We start from the raw sequence: 20,018 nt of genomic DNA, 5'->3' as shown, positions 1-20,018 counted from the left end.
TGTATGTGTGTTTGTATGTATGAGTGTTTGTATGTGTGTGTTTGTATGTATGAGTGCTTGTATGTGTGTGTTTGTATGTATGAGTGCGTGTATGTGTGTGTTTGTATGTATGAGTGCGTTTGTATGTATGAGTGCTTGTATGTGTGTGTTTGTATGTATGAGACGACGAATCCTCTTGAAACTGGTATCGTTTTAAAGCTCGACCCTTCGGATGACAAGTATTGGCCAAAAACATTAATTCCTTCACCCTCAACTGGGCAGTTTTCTGCAGGGGGGGGGGGGATCGGATTTTCCGACGCAATTTCTGCAAGTCATTTTTTCTTTTCAATTGACTATGCCTAATTTGAATGCTTTCGACTTCCGGTCGCATCATGGAGCATCGGCTAAAACGTCAGATTTTCTTTCACTTTCTTTTCCACCTTCGCATCACGGGTTCGAGCCTGCCTGCCTACTACCACTTTTTTTCTTCCTTTTTTAATACCTCTTTTCACCCTGACTGCCGACTGTTGTTTTGATCCCCCCCTGCTACTACCACTTTTTTTAACACCTCTCTCCACCCGGACTTCCTAGTGTTATCCCCCACACACCACACCTCTCCACACCCAGACAATGCCGGGTACCCCTGCTAGTATATATTGTTTTTTCATATTTTGGAATCCTTAAAGATGAGACTTCGTGATTATCCTCATCTTTATAGTTGTTATTGTTTCACCACATTTCGACAAACTCTTACTCTGGCCTTCTTCAGGTCGTTAACCGCAATGGGATAGGAATATTGAGTCTTGTAACTATATCTCCAGTAATTACTGCCTTTCATAGTTGTTGTTTGGCTAACTCATCCTCTGGCCTTCTTCGGGTGGTTAACTTTGATAGGATAGGAATACTGAATCTTGTAACTGTATCCCCAGTAATTACTGCCTTTACGAATTTACTTTTCTTGGCAGTTGCAAAATTGCAAATGAAAATGGCATAGAAAATTAATTAAACGTACAAAGCTTTCAACCTGACCAGATGAAAGCGATCTGGGGGTGAATTGTTACTACCAAAATTAACCAAGAAAAAGTTTAATCAGTTTTTGTATAAAGAAGTAGCACATGGATTTTGCCAAAATTTTGCAGAGGAAAAATAACAATGTTTACACTAGAATGTTAAAAGCTAATCTTAATATCTCCTGGTGGCAGCATTCTACGAGAGAGCAACTGTATGGACACCTGTTTCTGATCTCTGCCCTGACCAGAGAGAAAAGAACCAGATTTACTGGTTACTGCTGGATGGCTAATAATGAAATCCTCATCAATGTTCTTTTTGTGGATGCAAAAACAAGGATGTAGATCAGAGAAAAAATTGCACAAAACTTAGATGGAACAACTAACATTGGATTCACATTGTACCGATGAAGAGTTATCTTGTATGATAGAGGATGAAGTGAGATGGCGTCAAGAATGTTAAAGTTGGGATAACCGAACTTTTTTCTGTATATTCAGTTATGTCCCTTGTTTCTGGTGGATATTCAATATGACGTCCATTGTAGCAAGCACTAAGTGAACTAACATTGGTAGAAGTGCGTCTTCTTTCGTGTGACAGATATTATATCTGTTCAACTTGTTGAAACAGAATTGAAAGAAAGGTGGCGTCATTTACGAAACAGCCACCTATCTTGCAGAGTGAAGAAGCGTACACCGAGTGGAAACAAGACATAAGTATATGGTTTATCTTCACGGATTTACCCAAGGAACAATAGGGTTCATTTGTCATTTCCATAAAATATACGAGAAGGCATTCAACACTTGGACATCAACGATATCAGCCGAACTGACGGATTAAAAATGATTATGGACAAGTTGGATGAGATGTTCATTTAAGCGATGAAAACACGATAGCATACATGTCTGAAGATGTATTTATGAATTGAATGATGCACCCCGTCCATGGTACAAGAGAGTTACTCAGTAATTAACTAAACTAAAAGGAATGGTAAGTGCATATGACAATGCACTGTTTCTGTAAAAATTATTAATTTTTTTTAATATGATATGAGAATTGAAGAAAATATTTATCTAATGCATTAAAATTAACCTTCAAATTTCTGGGATTATGCGTTAAACAAATAGATGTACTCATTAAAACCAAACCAATTATGTGTCATCTATTTCTCCAATAGATATAAAGAAAGGAAGATCCTTAAAGAAAAATGATGAGTTGAGTGAAGAGAAGAAGACAGATTTAAAAAGACTAAATGACGTCAAATGATGTGGGTATCTACCCAGACTCGAGGTATCATTTGATGTGTGTAGGATGACTAATACCGGAAAATAACCGGAAGTTACATTTTAAGTCAACAAGTCACTATTAGATTTTAAATTAAAAGACAGGATTCATATCCTTTCTACAGCTTGGAAATCCTTCAGATTTGAGTGTGGTTTGCTATTCTGATGCTACCTATGCCAGCTTGGAGAATGGTTACTCACAGGGTGGATTTATCATCTTTGTTTATGGTAAGATGAATAGACTGGCTCCTATATGTTGGTTATTAAAAAAACTTGACCGGGTCACAAAGAGCTCATTAGACTCTTGCCCTCAGTGAAGTTGCTGATGCAGGTGTACTGATAGTTGCCATGCTACATGAGATTTTCAGACTATCTAAGTTACCTTTTTTTTTCAAAGTTTTAGTTTTAATCAATTTTCCCCCAAACAAGGCACAGTACCACTTTGAAGTAGGGGGCTACTATCGGGGACAAAATTTGCAGGGGCATTATGAAGGGAGATGAGTAACAAGATGTTTGTTCACATTACACTTGAACTTCTGCATGTCAGTAAAGTTGAGAAAGCAGGAACCCGGAAGGGAGTTCCAAAGTCTAGCAGTTCTGGGGAAGAAACTATTGGAGTAAAAGGCTTTCTTACACCTAGGGATCTCTACTGTGAAGGGGTGGGATTTAGCTGCTTATCGGGTTTGTCGGGATTAGTCACGTCGAGGGGGTACAAGTGCTTGTAGTCCGTCAGAGTATTTACCATTAAAGTACTTGTAGAACAGGCAGAGGGATGCAACATTTCGTCGGTGGGACATAGGCTGAAGCCTAGATAACAGTTCAGGACCTGTCAGGTTGGCGACTCTCTTTTGTACCATGTCCAGGAGTGAGCGACAAACAGCAGATGCACCACTGCACCAGCCCAAATGTGACAACAGTACTCCATACATAAGCGAATGGTGGCCTTATAGAGGTACAAGATACTTTCAGACATAAGTAGTTTTCTAGCATGGTAGAGAGAGGCCACCTGCTTTGCAGCAGCCTTGGCAATGCTCTCAATGTATATATTTCAGTTCATGTTCCCTGTAAACGTTAGGCTGAGGAGTTTAAAGGAAGTTATTTCAGGTAATGTGTTCTTGGTTATTGCTATTGATGGTAGAGAAGGTTTCTTGCAATTATTGAAGGAAACAAGCTTAGTCTTGGCATCATTGAATGTGACCATCCATTTTTGTTCTTATTCCACTACAGATTGGAGGTCATCCTCTAGTGTTTCTGCCATTTCCCTAGATATGCGTTAATTTGTTTTCCCCTCATGCCTGTTATAAAGAGTGCTGTCATAAGCAAATATACCCATCTCCGAGAGGTCATTTATGAATATCAGGAATAATAATGGTCCAAGGATAGACCCCTAAGGTACTCCCGCATTTATATCATATTGTTTAGATGTATGACTGTTGAGGACAACTTCGATTTTTCTCTTACTTAAGAAGGATTTAATTACATTATGTTTTCTTCCAGTGATACCATATGATCTAATTTTCCTTAGAAGACTATCGTGCCATACCCTGTCAAAAGCCTTAGATATATCAAGGGCTACTGCTCTACCCTCCCCTGTTTTGTCCAGTGAACAGTATATACGTTCAGAGATTACAGTTAAGATATCTGCTGTTGAACGGGCTTGCCTTAATCCATATTGTTTGTTGGTCAGGAGTTTAGCAGCTGTAAGGTGTTGGACTAGGGCTTGATTAATTAAGGACTCAAATATTTTGGTGAAAAGTGGGAGAAGCCTAATGGGGCGATAATTTAATGGGTCAGTTCTTTCACCAGAATTGTTGAAGACTGGTATCATAGAAGCGGTTTTCCAGCAGTCGAGAAAGCAAGATTCTCTAAGGCATTTATTGTAAAGTTTGGAGAGAATTTGAGCATTGTTTTAATAGTACTTGATCCTTGCCTTATAATACTGAGTATTTTGCATGGAAGCATCAAGTACCATTTTTTGTTTTTATTATGATTTTAACTAGGATTGAACTCTAGCGTCTTGGTTCATTAGTGAACACTTTAACTTTTATGCCAAACTAGTGGGGGAGTGCCCGGCGTTGCCCAGCCATAAAAAAGAAAAACAGGACTTTGATGCCATCAGCCAGAAGCAAAACCAAAATCAAAATTTTGTAAGACAAGAAAAGAAAAAAAAATGCTGCATGCTGGGCGCAAACTCGCAAAAGTTAAGTTCGAAAGCAAACGCATTATCGACGTGAGCATGTCGACACAGATGTTATGATGCTGCAAATTTATCTTTTTAAAATGAAAGAATGAATGGACTGCTCGCACATGCGTGATTTATGATTTTTTTCTAATTTTTCGATATTATGTGTTTAAGAGATCATGCTTTCTAATGGTACCACGTTCATGCCGCTTCGCTTTGGAGGACAAATATTTTTAGTGGCCATACAAACGCATGAACACACACACACACTAACACACATATACCCTTTATATAATAGAAGATGAGTCGACTACTCTGAAGAATTGTAAATTGCAGACTGATCAATATTTATACAGGTTCAGTTTGTTTTTATAGTAATGGTTTACTACTTACTAATGCCAAAAGCCACTTGAGGATAAAGGTTAATGAGGTGTTACGTTTGGTGATGGAACCGTTACATGAAGCGATTGAGACCTGGTTGGTTAGTTCACATGACGACATGACAAATATTTATTGACATTGGATTCAAAACTTCTTCATGGAAGTTTCGTTTGATTTTAGGTACACGGAGGAAGAAACAAGAGTCAATCTTATGTCACGGTTTATCCCCACCCTCCCACCTGAGTAAGAAATCTCTGATTTATAAGCTTAGTTCTTTGAAAGTGGAAATTACCATTCCTCTGGACTTCCAACCTCATACCCAGTTTCTAGAGCTAGCCTAATAACAAAGGCATAAGTCAGTGTAGGTTGCCAACGCCAAGCAAAAGAGAAAGGAATCCACTTCAAAGTTTCCCCTCCCATATAAACACATATTGACACATGAACACTTTGGGCGGGGAATTGGCTTGAACCCAAGGGAAACAAACACACAATGTTGACGTGGGGGGGGGGATCTCACACGGTTCCAGCCGGCCATTAGCATGCGGACTTTCACTGAGCAAACAGTCGGGATTTTATGAAAGGAGATTATCGCATAATAAAGTCATAGATCTTATTGTCACAAAGGCAGAATGCACTTTGGAACAATTCTGAAAAGAAGAAGAAGAAGAAGAAGAAGAAGAAGAACAACAACAACAACAACAACAACAACAACAACAACTCATACTTTGCAAAAGCTAAAGAGAAATGATAACACGTATGCAGAGTTGCACAATTAATTTAATGAATACTGTCTATCAAGCATGTGTATGCAATGTGATGATGTATTGAAGTGAAACTTGACCGGTAAGTGTTGAGGACATGTGTTGCATGGAGGGAAATGATATGAGAAGCATATAATCTATGTTTAATGTGAGGGTTAAAGACAGACTTACATGTGATGGGCTCTGAGGTAGATTTAATCTGGACAGTATAGTAATATGCATGCAAAATTAGAACCTTTGATTGTATCGTAACAGAGCGTGTATGAGCACATGAGAAAATATCAGCAGCTGTAAGATAGCTGGCTTGCGAGGATATTAACAGCAGTATCCGAAAAAAGGCACATATGCAAATTAGGAAATATGCGCATGCTGGCATGACAAGAAAAAGAAAAAAATAAAGGACATCACGTGGTCGAGAGACAAAAATTTAACACTGAAGGAGACGGATGTGTAAAGTGAAGGTAAGAATGGGCTGGTTGTGGTCAGCGTGCGGTCAGAAGAAAGTGAAACACATGCCAGGTTAGATGGATATGTGGCAGCGAAAAACATTTTCAGTGGTTTCGAGACGGGAGAGTAGTAATGGTAATAAAGATTTTTGTTAAAAAAGAAAAAATGCTGACCCGGATTTATTTTTGTGTTTTTCTTTTTGACGGTGCTGGACAGCGTGGAGGTCTGGGTTAGGGTTTGAACTGTAACAAACACGATTTGAGTATGACGGCCACGTTATAGTATGCCCATGTTGAAAGAATAGACGAGTTGTTGGGCGAGTAGATATGCTTGATCGACTCTTCCCTTGGTTGACAGTGGCAACGCTCTGCTAGTTAGTGATGGCAGATTCTCTGAACTTACTTGAAGAACCACTCTTAACTCTTACAATCACACTAGTACTTGCTCCACTCTGTGTTTCAATGGTAACCAGGTAACAAAAGTTCTGGACAGCATCAATAGCTTTGCCATCCAGATATATTTTCTCCACATCTGAGTTTCATCCACTTCCATTGTTTTATATTTCTTGCACACAAACTGGTTGTCTTTTCTTAACGTACCAGTAATTCCGCTTCTTATGTGACCAATGCTTACAAATACCATAAAGATTGAATTGTGCTCGACGCTCTTGCCACAAACTGAACGAGGGAACTTTCCTATTTCTTTTTTTAATTTTTTTTTACTCTTTTTCACCCTAAACAAAGTGTGTTGTCATTTAGACGTAAGGATACACTAGTTGGGATCATACCTAACAGGGGATTTTAGGGAGGTGAGTAGCGAGATGTCTGTTCACATTACATTTAAACATCTGCATATCAGTACAGACAGGGAAGCAGGAAACAAGGAGGAAATTTAGCTGTCCAAGAGACGAAACTATTTGTGTATGTGACTTTCCAGCATCTAGGGACTTCAATAATGAAGGGGTGGGATTTTGCTACTTGTCAGGATTATCAGGAGTGTTTACATCGAGGGGGCACGAGTGCTATAAGTTCATCAGAGCACATTCCATTGAAATACCTTTAGAAAGCTTTTCAACATTACATCCACTGATAATCACTTTGGTCTTGATAACATTCATGGGATCCCTTTTTTATTTCTTGATTTAAACAAAACCAAATGAAGCAGCAGTCAAGTAAAAAAAAATACATATATATATATATATATATATATATATATATATATATATATATTAATTTTATTTATCCAAACATTAATGGCTACATAAGTGCATACATGTTTCTGTAATCACCCACGTTGGAGGATTACGTCTTCAGGCCAAGAATTACCGTCGAAAGTCATACTCAAACGGTAATTCTTGGCCTGAAGACGTAATCCCCTAACGTGGGTGATTACAGAAACATGTATGCACATATGTAGCCATTAATGTTTGGATAAATAAAATTAATATACCTGCTCTGTTCACTCATTGAGCACTATTTTGGTAGACACATGTTGTTTCATTGGATGTACTTCTAGGAAACTAAACTCTACTGGCTATATATATATATATATATATATATATATATATATATATATATATATATATATATATGTATAAGATAAAAATGGCTACAAACTTTCCAAATGAAAGTTATTGCTCATGGGAAACGACAATTTTCCTTGAAAGTTTTTAATCAAATGAACAGCGTTCATGTTTAATTACGAGATTTCAATTTTTTTCTTCGTTTTTTTTTTTCTTTTGTTATTTAGGTGTTTTCGATTTCTTCGCCGATTCACATTTTCTCTTTTCTTTTTAAATTTTTATAAAGGTTTCCTTCATTACGCTTTGCCATTTTGGAAAACATTTTGGAAAAACACGTTCGTTTTATGCGGCAATAAAACAAAACGAATTTGCAGGAAATCAATTGAACTTGAAATTCTTCCGCAAATCCATTTATTTTCTTAATTCGTGTTTGATTCTTTTTGCGTTAGTAAATTCTACGGCATCCCAATCCGCTTTTAATTTTGCTCTCTTCTGATTGGTTGATGCCGTAGCTGTATTTATGGGTTAGGGTGGCGGGAGTTACAGGCTTACGTGAGCTTGGCATACAGTGTTAGAGTTCAGTTGGATCTATTGCACCATTTTTACTCGAAAATCTTGCAAAATTTTACATGATTTCTCCCATAAGTATCAGATTCTCAAAAAAAAAAAAAAAAAAAATCAAAGAAAAATTTTAAAAATCGTAATTCACTGATTCATACAATGCTATTCAGAGTTCAAACCCGAAAACAAGCTACTATTTTGTGTAAATGTTAATTTTTTACAGATTCAAGATTCAAACTCGGGAATAAGTTACGATTTTTTTTTTTTTTTGTAAATGTTAATATTGTCTAGGGAGTTCCGTTTTGTTGAGGTGGCATCCCTACAGATTCTAACAATGGACTATTCCTGACGTCACTTCCGGTGACCAGGTTCTGCTTTTCAGAAGTGTGAACTCAAGACTCAGAGACAATCGTAACTTACTTTGTCCTTGAGCAAAGTTCCCACTCAACTAGCGTCATACTGTATTTTCTGTTTAATCTATTATTCATTTCACTGTTTCCGAGTCTTTTCGTTATTTTTTCCAACATTTACATCATAACAGTTATCTTTAAAAGATGCTGCATACTGATGAGTTAGTACTTGCATGTGTAACAGCAACATTTATTTGTTAAGTGGGAAACTTTGGATTCTTTGGAAAGTAAAGAACTGAGGGTGAATGTTGCCAATAATTAGTGAAGTTAATGTTAGGAATTTCTCAGAAAGAGGAAAGTTCGCCTTCTATATTTGTGAAAAAGAAGTTGTATGCAATTTAATTTTTTGTGGCACATGCAAGCATTGGGTACACAAGAAGTGCAGTGGAATTACTGGTAGGTTGAGGATTGTAAATATGTTTATGTGCAAGAATTGTAAGACAATGGAGATGGATTAGAACTCTTGTGTTTAGAAAGTATATTTAGATGGCAAAGCTGTCGAGGTTGTTCAGGATTTTGTTACTTTGATGACACATTTGGAACACAGACGCAGGTGTTAGCATGATTGCAAGAATTAAGAGTGGATGGAGTAAGTTCAGGGAACTCCTGCTACTAATATATTTTCTAAAATGTAAAAACGCACTTGTGGATGGGATTTCTAGATTTTAGTTTTTCTGTTAGTTTAATATCAACAGATATTCATCATTTTATTATTACTTCAAGCCATAGAATATTAAGTTTTATACAAAAACGAATTCAAACAACAAAAAGAATTGCTTTTGGCATCGAAAAATATGCACCAATTTTTTTTTATACCGATTCTGATATCCAAAAAGTTCGAATTTTTTAAATTCCTAATTCCAGTTAACCATCACAATTCTACTTTCTACAGTAATCTGTATCTTTTGCTGCTAATAATTGTATATATTTTTTATATATTTTTATTTTTGAAATAATAAATGTTCACCCTGATCAATACAATTTAAAAGAAATGATTGTTTTACAATTTTTAAGATGAGAATTGATAATTTGTATTATTTGGACGACTGTTCTCATCTTGACAATGTTCCGATCGATGTAACTTCTTTTGGCACGCCTTATGGAATTCAGGAATCTCCGCTGAATTTCAAATAGAACCCTTTAATTAATCTACGGGTGTATATTTTTCTCGGTCTGCCAGCCATGATCGTGTAGAAGTCTTGAGTAATTCGTAATTATATTTTTAGTATTGCCTGTACTGAAGATTGAACCTTCAACCTCAAGAAGACTATCATTTATAACAGTAATCCAAATAATAAAAAAATAACGTTTTCGTAAAAATACTTGTGATGATCAGCTAAACATTCTTTAATTAAATAAAACGAACATGTCTTTTATTTATTCAAAATCGTAGCAATTTAATTCTTTTTTAAACAATACATGTTTGCTCATTCTTTTTTAAACAATACATGTTTGCTCATTCTTTTTTAAACAATACATGTTTGCTGTTTTTTACTGCAAAAAATAATTGTCAGTTAAATATTCTTCAACATAAAAAAACGAACGTCACTTTTTGAAGTGTATTTATTTAAAATTGTAATGTATTAGTCAATAGGATGACATTATTTGATTTTAGAACAATTAATTTCAAAATGAGTAAAGTCAGAATTGCTTATCTTAGGGACGTTAGATTGATTTCTAATCACCCTCTTTGCTGAATGAACGATATCGTTTTTTAATGTGTGTGAAAGATGATAACGTACATACACACATGAATCCACATACATCGATCCTTTCTTTGGGTAAACCAACCTCGTATATGGATTTAAATGCTTCTTGGGAGACTGTTTCCGACAATGAAGAAAAAACATATACACAGGCTCCACTGCTACAACTCTGTTGAGACGTCTCTCTATGCATCTATCTGACACTAGCGCATCTAAAAACTAATCACTCATAAACAATATAACTATATTAGAATGAAAAACTAAACTAAGACTACAGATATTAGAAATCTTACATATGAATGAATGAATGATCTCGTTTTTAATATGTATTGAAAGCTGATAACGTACATGCACACATGAAGTGCCTCAGTGATTTATGATACAGATAATAATAAGTAATACAAATTTAAGTGAAATGCTTTTAACTTAGTAAACATTATTAAGTTAAAAGCATTTCAGTTTGGCCGTGTTTGTACGCATCCATCCAGTCGTTTCGCCCGCCAATCGACACGTCTTCACATGTTTGTCTTTGATGCGGCAAATGTGCCATTAGCATTTCCTTTGATCTCCCTCAAAGCATATCAGCTCGCAGAAATCGTTTCTCTTGCGGAATCATTCGGCAGAATGCCATTAACAATTCCTTGAGAGAGCCAATACTCAACACAAAGGCTTACATTTGTGGAGAGTTGAGATACTCGCAGGTAAAATCAAGTTTGTGGTTGAAAACATTGTTTTTCGTCTTTTTTTTGTTGTTTTTTTTTGTGGGTGGGTTCTGGTTGTTTTTGATGAAAGTATTTGAGCAGAAATGCGAATTCTTTTATGTGTAAATAGTTTCAAAGCTGTAAAAATTTTATGAACATCCGTTTGGATTCGCTTTGAAGCAAATCAGATCATAATTCGATTGGAGAAAGACTTTTATATCTCATGAAACTCTGAAACTTGCGTCGGCAGTTGACAACAACACCACATTTAGCGCCCGTTATAACATTATACGGGGGGGGGGCGTTCTAAAAGTAATGCATCCTAGTTTTTTATTTCGTTCGAATGGCTCAGAGGGAATTATAAATTGCATTATGATGACTGAACTTATGCATTCATGACTTGGAAGTTTTATCTCTCTGTTGCAGATATTGACAGTGTGAGACTCTAAGAAATCAAACCTTGTCATGTCAAGTAGGTTGGCGGCATTATTTATTGATTGCTCATCGTATTTCGTTAAATGATGCAAATGACTTGATTGAGATTGTGTCTACATAGTTTGTATCGATCCTTTCTCCACATTGGATAAGACTAACATCGTATATGAATTTAAATGCTTCTTGGGAGACTGTTATTCGACAATGAAGAAAAAACATATACGCAGGATTCACTACTACAACTCTGTTGAGACGTCTCACTATGCACCTATCTGACAGTAGCGCATCTAAAAACTAATCACTCTCAACTTTGAAAAATTCTCGTGAACAATTCGACTATATTAGAATATCAAACTAAACTAAGGCTACAGATATTAGAAACCGTACAATTAAAAACTAAATATCCAAAAAGAAACGCATAGGGTAGGGAAATAAAGATCCTCTATATTTTTAAGACATTTCTGTTCCTAGAACAAAACTGATTTTATTGTTAAAAGGCTCATTTTTGTGTGGATCTTGTTCCTTGATTTCCAGTGTTGCTGCTCGATATTGCACACATCATTTGCAGCATGAAACTGCGGCAGAAACTTATTGTATTTTAGCCAATCATCGTTTTCATCTCTTTGATTGGTTCATTGCTTTTACCGGATTTGGAAGCTTGTATTTTCTTCTGGCAAACCATTCAAAAATCTTTTCTTTTTCATTAACAGATAAAAGACAGCATGGTGGCATCGGGGATATTGGTATTCAGGTAAGTCACACACACACACACGCATATTAATTTCTTACCATTTTGTTCTAGCTGGGGATGGGGCATTCTACTGGATGATATACATTCACCCACTATCTCAGGCATTCCAACCGAGAGATTTTTCAAAGATTCTAACTGTCCAGTTAAGTGCAATTGTTTGTATTTCTCTTGCACTTGGTGCACCGGGTATATTTGCCAGTTATTTTTTGTTTAATTCTTTTCTATGAGTTCGGTTGTTTCTATAATTACTGGAATGCTAGAGATCTTCCTAAGATTCCAATTTCTTTTCATGTCATACAACAAGCCTCGGTATTTCGTTATCTTTTGACTCTCAGCTCTCGTTAACCCAGCATTATAATATATATATATATATATATATATATATATATATATATATATATATATATATGTGTATATATATATATATATATATATATATATATATATATATTATATTAGTGATGGGACGATTCCAATACAATTAGCGATTCTGTACTAAATTCCCGATTCCAATACAGTTACTGATTCCGATTCTTTATAAATCTCAAATATTTAACTACAAAGTTGTTATTTTTCCCGATTACCGTAAAAACACGTTAAATGTGCATATATTCTCTAAAACGTGAAAACACACTTGTGGGAGGGGGGGGGGTCTATAGATTTTAGCTTTACTGGTAGTTCAAAATCAATAAATGTTTATTTTATTATTACCACCAGCAGTGGAAGATTTTGTCTTAAACAAAATCAAATAAAACAAATAATTAAAGGAACCGTTTTTGGCATCAGAAAATATGCACAAATTTTCCCAATTCTTATACCGATTCCAATACTCCAAGAATTTCTGATTTTTCCAATTCCAGGTCCCAGCACTAAGTTATAAAAATATATATGGCAATTAAGCTATACAGAATAGGCCTGACGATTTCTCACGAGAATGAAACGCGGAATATTCTATGTAGCTTAATTGCCATATATATTTTTATAACTTACTACCTAGCTCTACCTATGTATTGAGCACTCTTGAAGTAAATACTAAAAATTTATGCATAAAATTATATTTTCGTATATTAATTTATGTGATTAAATGAAGTAGTCATAAATATGTATGAATAGTAAAATCAATATGAAAAATATATGAATGTTTATATCTTTTCTGTATTTATTTCCTGTGTGTTGACGTGTAGGAATACAAAAGGTCTTTTGAAAAAAAAAACAAGAATTTTTCCTTCAAAAGCACATAATTTTCGACCGATCCTTCGATCTTCCTCAGTGTGAAATATACAGGGTGTTTCAAAAGTCTTGGGAACATTACAAATGCGTATATCTCATGAACTATTCCAGGTAGAAAAATGAAACTGGTGTCATTTTAAAGCTTGCTTAATCAAGTTTTTGGTCATACGGATGATTTTCGTCTTATCTTTCCATGTGCAGTAATGGCATTTTCTAAACAAGACAAGGCGTTTTGCGTCCTCCAATTTGCAAAGACTGAATCGTGGACATGTGTTCAGCGTGCATTTCGCAGGAAATTTAAAAAAGAAGTCCCTGAAAGGAAACCCATTGTCAGATGGCATGCTAAATTTGTGAAAGATGGGTGTTTGTGCCCAAGTAAGCGAACAGGTTGCCCTTCAACTTCAGAAGATACAGTTGAGCAAGTCCGGAAGCCTTTCAGCAGAGCCCCCGTAAATCAGTGAGAAGAGCCAGCAGGGAACTTCAGCTTGCTCCAGCAACTGTCTGGCGTGTCTTAAGGAAACGACTGCAAATGGTACCTTACAAGCTCAAGTTGGTCCAAAAGTTGAAGGACACTGATAAGCCACTTCGCCGTGACTTTTGCATTGCAATGCAAGAGAAGTTGGAAGATAACGGCTTTGATGACCGGCTTGTTTTTAGCGATGAGGCGACCTTCTATCTGAATGGCAAAGTTAACAAGCATAGCACTCGCATATGGGGTACTGAGTGTGACTTTTTCCTTTAGGGCTTTGTCAAGCAACAAGTCTATGTGCCGCCCCTTCCAAGAGATATTGACGAACTAAAGGCTCGAATAACGGCAGTTGTGGGAACCATTGACGTCAAGATGCTGGAACACGTTTGGCAGGAAATGGACTATCGACTAGATGTCTGCCGTGTGACGAATGGTGCTCATATTGAGCAAGTTTGAAGATTCCCCACAAAACTTGAAACTTTAACCTTTCCAACGGTACCAATTTCATTTTTTAACTCCTAATAGTTTTTGAGTTATTAAAAATCTTTATGTTCCCAAGACTTTTGAAACACCCTGTATGTATATATATATATATATATATATATATATATATATATATATATATATATATATATATATATATATATATATATATATATATATATATATATATATATGCACGTGTGTGTGTATAGAAAATTTGCATTCGTCATTCTAATTTTCTGGTGTTATCTAAAGCGTTTGAGTTGATTTTTTTTTTTTTAATTTTAATGGTAATTATACCTGACACCATTATTTTTCAAGATTTTTTCTCCAATCCAAATATACTATTTTGCACTCCTGTATATACATACCCTTGTAAAAAATAGTAAATGTTGTCTTAATTATTATTTGCCTTTTAAGGTTAGAACAGTTTTTCAACTCTATTTGCATCTAGGTATTTTCAAACTGAGTGAGATTCAAATTTCAACTAACGACATCATGACTAGAAATAGAAATGAGATCTCGAGATTTTGCTAACTTCTGATACATTGAAATCGACAAAGTAAACAGAGGAAAGGGGAAAAGCATGCCACTAGATATTAAGTTAGATACTGAACGGCTTACACCCCTACACCTTTGAACTTACTCCTTCTTGTCTGAATGCTAAATAACTCATCCCTTCTGATATTGCTCTGAATTTCTAAGTACACGATTGATCAGCTAACTTTACGCACATATGATGAGTCGAGCCTGGGTGAAGGAAATTATAGCGTAGAAGTTTAAACGTTGATTTGAGATATTTTTTATTTTTATCTTTTTTTTTTTTTTTTTTTTTTTTAACTTTACCCTTGCTCTGTATATGTATGGAAGTCACCTATCTAAAACACTCAATCCTTCACGGATCTCTCTCTCTCTCTCTCTCTCTCTCTCTCTCTCTCTCTCTCTCTCTCTCTCACACACACACACACACACACATGCACGCGCGCGCGTATATATGTTTACTACTTTCATTCGTATATACTAGCAGGGAGGCTCAAGGCTGTCCTGGATTGAATGAGGATCAACAAATATTCCACCCTTTCATACTTTTATTGTCATTGGAATCGTTGAAATGCCCCATTTTTTTTAATCAAATCGATTGATTATCTGCTCTAGTTAGGGACCCACCACCTCGCACTGTACCGGTAGGAAGCTTCACATGCTTCCCTGCAGTGACACAATCCACAATACATTGTAGTTTGCATTGCACTGTAGAGAATCTCTTGTTGATTTTATAAAATTATTTTTTACATACAATGGCTTGAATAAAATTTTCAAAAGCAAAAGTCAAGTGTCATGGTCCAGCTGTGCTCTAAACAGAAACATTCATTTCGAATGCGACCCTGTCTTATAAAAGAATCTACAGTTGATTTTATAGGCTGAGCCTTTCTGCTTGTGTGATGATAAATTTCTTAAATACACTTGTAATGTTAGGTTGTATAAAAGTGTTAACTTTGGTCAAAATCGGATTTCTTTCTATAATCGAATTGTTTGATTATTGATTTCCGATACTTTCAGATGCATTCCGAGCAAAATCTACGAAAGAACACTCCCAGATACATTAAGTATCTTCATGTGAAATTTTGAAAAATTCGATCCAACCGTTTCCAAGTCCACAGGGAACACACGCTCTCTCTCTCTCTCTCTCTCTCTCTCTCTCTCTCTCTCTCACACACACACACACACACACACACACACAGTTCTTTTCATGTAATAGTGTGTGTATATATATATATATATATATATATATATATATATATATATATATATATATATATATATATATATATGTATACACTTCTCTTAGTCTGCCCATTTGTCTGCCTGTTCGTTCCACATTTTGGGGGGAAATTACCGAGCCGATCTGGCTGAAATTTTGTATGGACTTTTGCTATAATAAGGTACAGCGAACTAAGTATTATGGTATCCATTTAGTGCACAGTTAGGAATTTATAAAGATCAGCATTAAATGCAAAAATGAACACAAATCGAACCATATTTAACCGTCAATTTGGGATAAAGAACTCATTCTAAGTCAGCGGTTTATAATTTCTAAAAAGTCTAATAAATAAAACAGTAAATGTACCTACGTATCTATGTATGTATGTGTAAATATTTAACCGATAAACTGTTAAACTATAGGTCACATGACACTGAAATTGACATGAGATAGTAATCATACACCAAGAATGGTTTATAACGAGTAAAATCGTTGGATGAATAACACGTACAGAAATATGTCGGCAAGATGAAATGCAAAAATGTTCATTTAAACTTCCAGACATATTTCTATTACTTTTGCGCATGCGCAAATTCAAAAATATCTTGAAGCGGTTTAATTTTAAATCTGTCTTATCTATCTCGCAATAGCTAAAACAGTAGAGAACGCGGCTACAACACAAAATGTTTTGGTTTTGATTCTAGTTGATGATACCCAAGTTATTTTTTTACACGTTTGAAATCAGTATTATATATTAGGTACAATATAATATTAATTAGATAATTGGCTCTGTAATAATAAATACGAAATCTGCAAGACTTGGCGCCCCACCCCTGCTAGTATATATAAGTATTATTATTCTTATTTCATGTATCGGCATAAAATTATATTTGCGGACTTTAAGCACGCACATGCTAAAACAAAGGCATATAAATGTAAAATAGTAGTTAAATCTTTGTCTGAAAAAAGGACTGTGACGTGTTCGTTACACCTTTATAGTGTCTTTACACTTCAAACTGCTCGGACCCATACGCCATCTAGTACCGCCGCAAAGAAACAAACAAAAAACAGTAAAGAAATAAAAATCCGGCTAAGCATTTTTTATGTGCAAATGAAATGCATTTATTCGCGGTTCTTTTAAAACAACACAAAAGAAATGCATTTATTCGCGGTTCTTTCAAAACAACACAAAAGAAATGTATTTATTCGCGGTTCTTTCAAAACAACTGAAATGAAATGCAGTTATTTTTAGTCTTCCAAAACAACGCTAATGAAATGCATTTATTCGTGGTTCTTTCAAACAACGAAAATGAAATGAATTTATGAGTTGATCTTCCAAAACAACGCAAAAGAAATGCATTTATTCGTGTTTTTTTTTTTCAAAACAACGTCAAGTGAATGCAATTATTCGTAGTTTTATTTAAAACAGCGCAAATAAAATGCATTTATTCGTGTTTTTTTTAAACAACGCAAATGAACGCAATTATTCGTGCAATTATCTGTGGTTCTTTCAAAACAGCGCAAATGAAATGCAGTTATTTTTTATTCTTCCAAAACAACGCAAATGAAATATATTTAATCGTGTTTTTTTCAAAACAGCGCAAAAGAAATGCGTTTATTTGTGGTTCTTTATAAAACAACGCAAAATAAATGCATTTATTCGTGTTTTTTTTCAAAAGAATACAAATGAACCCAATTTTTCGATATTCTTCCAAAACAACGCAAAAGAAATGCATTTATTCGTGGTTCTTTCAAAACAACTGACGTGAAATGCTATTATTTTTTATTTTCCGAAACAATCCTAACGAAATGCATTTTTTCACAGTTCTTTCAAAACAACGCAAATGATGTGCAGCTATTTTTTATTCTTCGAAAACAACGCTAATGAAATGTATTTATTCGTGGTTCTATTGCACAACGAAAATGAAACGTATTTATTAGTGGATCTTCCAAAACAACGCAAATGAAATGCATTTGTTTTTAGTTTTTCCAAAACAATGCAGATTAAATGCATTTATTTGCGGTTCCTAACACGACGCATAAAATGCAGTTATTTTTTATTCTTCGAAAACAACGCCAATGAAATGCATTTATTCATGGTTCTTTCGAATAACGAAAATGAAATGAATTTATTAGTGGATCTTCCAAAACCACGCAAATGGAAAGCATTTATTTTTAGTTTTTCAAAAACAACGCAAATGAAATGGTTCTTTCAAAACAACACAAAAGAAATTCATTTAATTTTGATTCTTTCAAAACAACACAAATGAAATGCATTTATTTGTGGCTTTGGTAAAACAACGCAAATGAAATTCATTTATTCGATCTTCTTTCGAAACAACGCAAATGAAATACAATTATTTTTGGTTCTTTCATAAAAACGCATTTCATTATATTTACAAAATCTTTTCGCACACACATTTTAAAAATCTCTGTTGCCGCCACTACATATTGGCGCTAACCAAATTATTTTCGCGCTTGTCTTTCACACATCTATCTTAATCAGTCAGCACTTCTTTCTCTCCTCGATCACGTGGTGTATTTTTCTCTTTTTCTTGTGACGCAAGCTCACGTACATATGCTAATTTGCATAGTGCTTTAACGGCTGCTGCTGATGTTAAAATTCTCACTAGCCAGCTATATACACGCTCTGTTACATGAGGATTGACTAAGAAAAACATGTGGGAATAAGGAAAGAGCTAATTAGTTAGCTAGAAAACTTAACACCACGTGAATATATTAAAACCTGGACCCCCTCCCCAAATATGAATCAAAACAACTATATAAATAAATAAATGCGTTTCATTTCCGTTGTTTTCAAAGCAACACGAATAAATACATTTCATTTGCGTTGTTTCGAAAGTCGAAAGAACATCGAATAAATGAATTTCATTTGCGTTGTTTTGAAAGAACCATGAATAAATGCATTTTGTTTCAATACAAATAGCAGCGAGTGCCTATGTGACAGAAAAAAAACATAGCCGCGTAGGCAGGCGCGAAGCTGAAACACAAAAGAGGGAAAGAAGGGAAAAAGGTAAGTGGCAACACTTTTGCCAACCGTACCACGACGACTTATGACGTCATGACCCTGAAAAAAAACGTTTATAAACATGCAAAAAATGGTGTCGCGAAAAATGACCCTCCTTTACCAGAAATGGTCTAGTTGACCACCACAGAATTAAATTTTTTTCTAATTCCAAGATATTATGCACCCGAAGGATCGTTCTTTTAGATGGTACAAGTTTTGACCCGGTCTGATGCGTCTGACAAAAGTTTTTGTTGATATACGAACACACACACACAGAAATACACAAACTGACATTTGAGACTTACAAAATAGATAAGATAACGGGGGAATTAACTCTAAAACGGTTTCTAAAAAATCGTTGTCCGTAATATTAATTCAAAATAAATATATTATCAATATAAATCAACTTTAAATAACAATCTTAAATAGAACAGTTAAAACAATTCTCTCGCTAAAAACAGTAACTAACATACAGCTATTTCGTAAATTCGAATTCTTTAATGTAAGATGCAAATGAGATTACCTCTTAACCGAATATTTGGCAAGAATGATGCTATATATAGAAATAAATGAAATAGGAAAGTAATGTACCTTTTATATATAATAATCAAATTGTGAACAAATGAACAGACAAACAAACCAACACACACACACACACACACACACATATATATATATATATATATATATATATATATATATATATATATATGAATGAGAGACAGAGAGGGAGAGAGATATACTAGCAGACCACTCGGCGTTGTCCAGTCGTAAGATACGCTTAAATGTGATATTTTAATACCAAATTTCATAATGTTGGCCATCTTACAATTTATTCCATTTAATTACGTTGACATTCACAATTCTTGACAGCAACTGTTTCATAGCACAAATCATTCATTTCAATGAATCTATTTGCTCTTAA

At 34.9% G+C, this 20,018-nt stretch overlaps 1 protein-coding gene across 2 annotated transcripts in view; it reads left to right on the top strand.

Annotated features, from left to right (window-relative positions):
* LOC145249765 (centrosomal protein of 112 kDa-like) overlaps window positions 1–20,018 on the top strand; it is a 777,157-nt gene that overhangs the window by 476,719 nt on the left and 280,420 nt on the right. For both annotated transcript variants that reach the window (XM_080111687.1, XM_080111688.1), the window contains one exon: window positions 12,084–12,124. In XM_080111687.1, coding sequence (XP_079967813.1) covers window positions 12,084–12,124 — 41 coding nt within the window. The remainder of the gene's footprint in view (window positions 1–12,083; window positions 12,125–20,018) is intronic.

The sequence above is a fragment of the Euprymna scolopes genome, chromosome 28, assembly GCF_053919585.1.
Source record: "Euprymna scolopes isolate OS-2025 chromosome 28, ASM5391958v1, whole genome shotgun sequence".
NCBI lineage: Eukaryota > Metazoa > Mollusca > Cephalopoda > Sepiida > Sepiolidae > Euprymna > Euprymna scolopes.
This window is presented reverse-complemented; position numbering and strand designations above follow the sequence as displayed.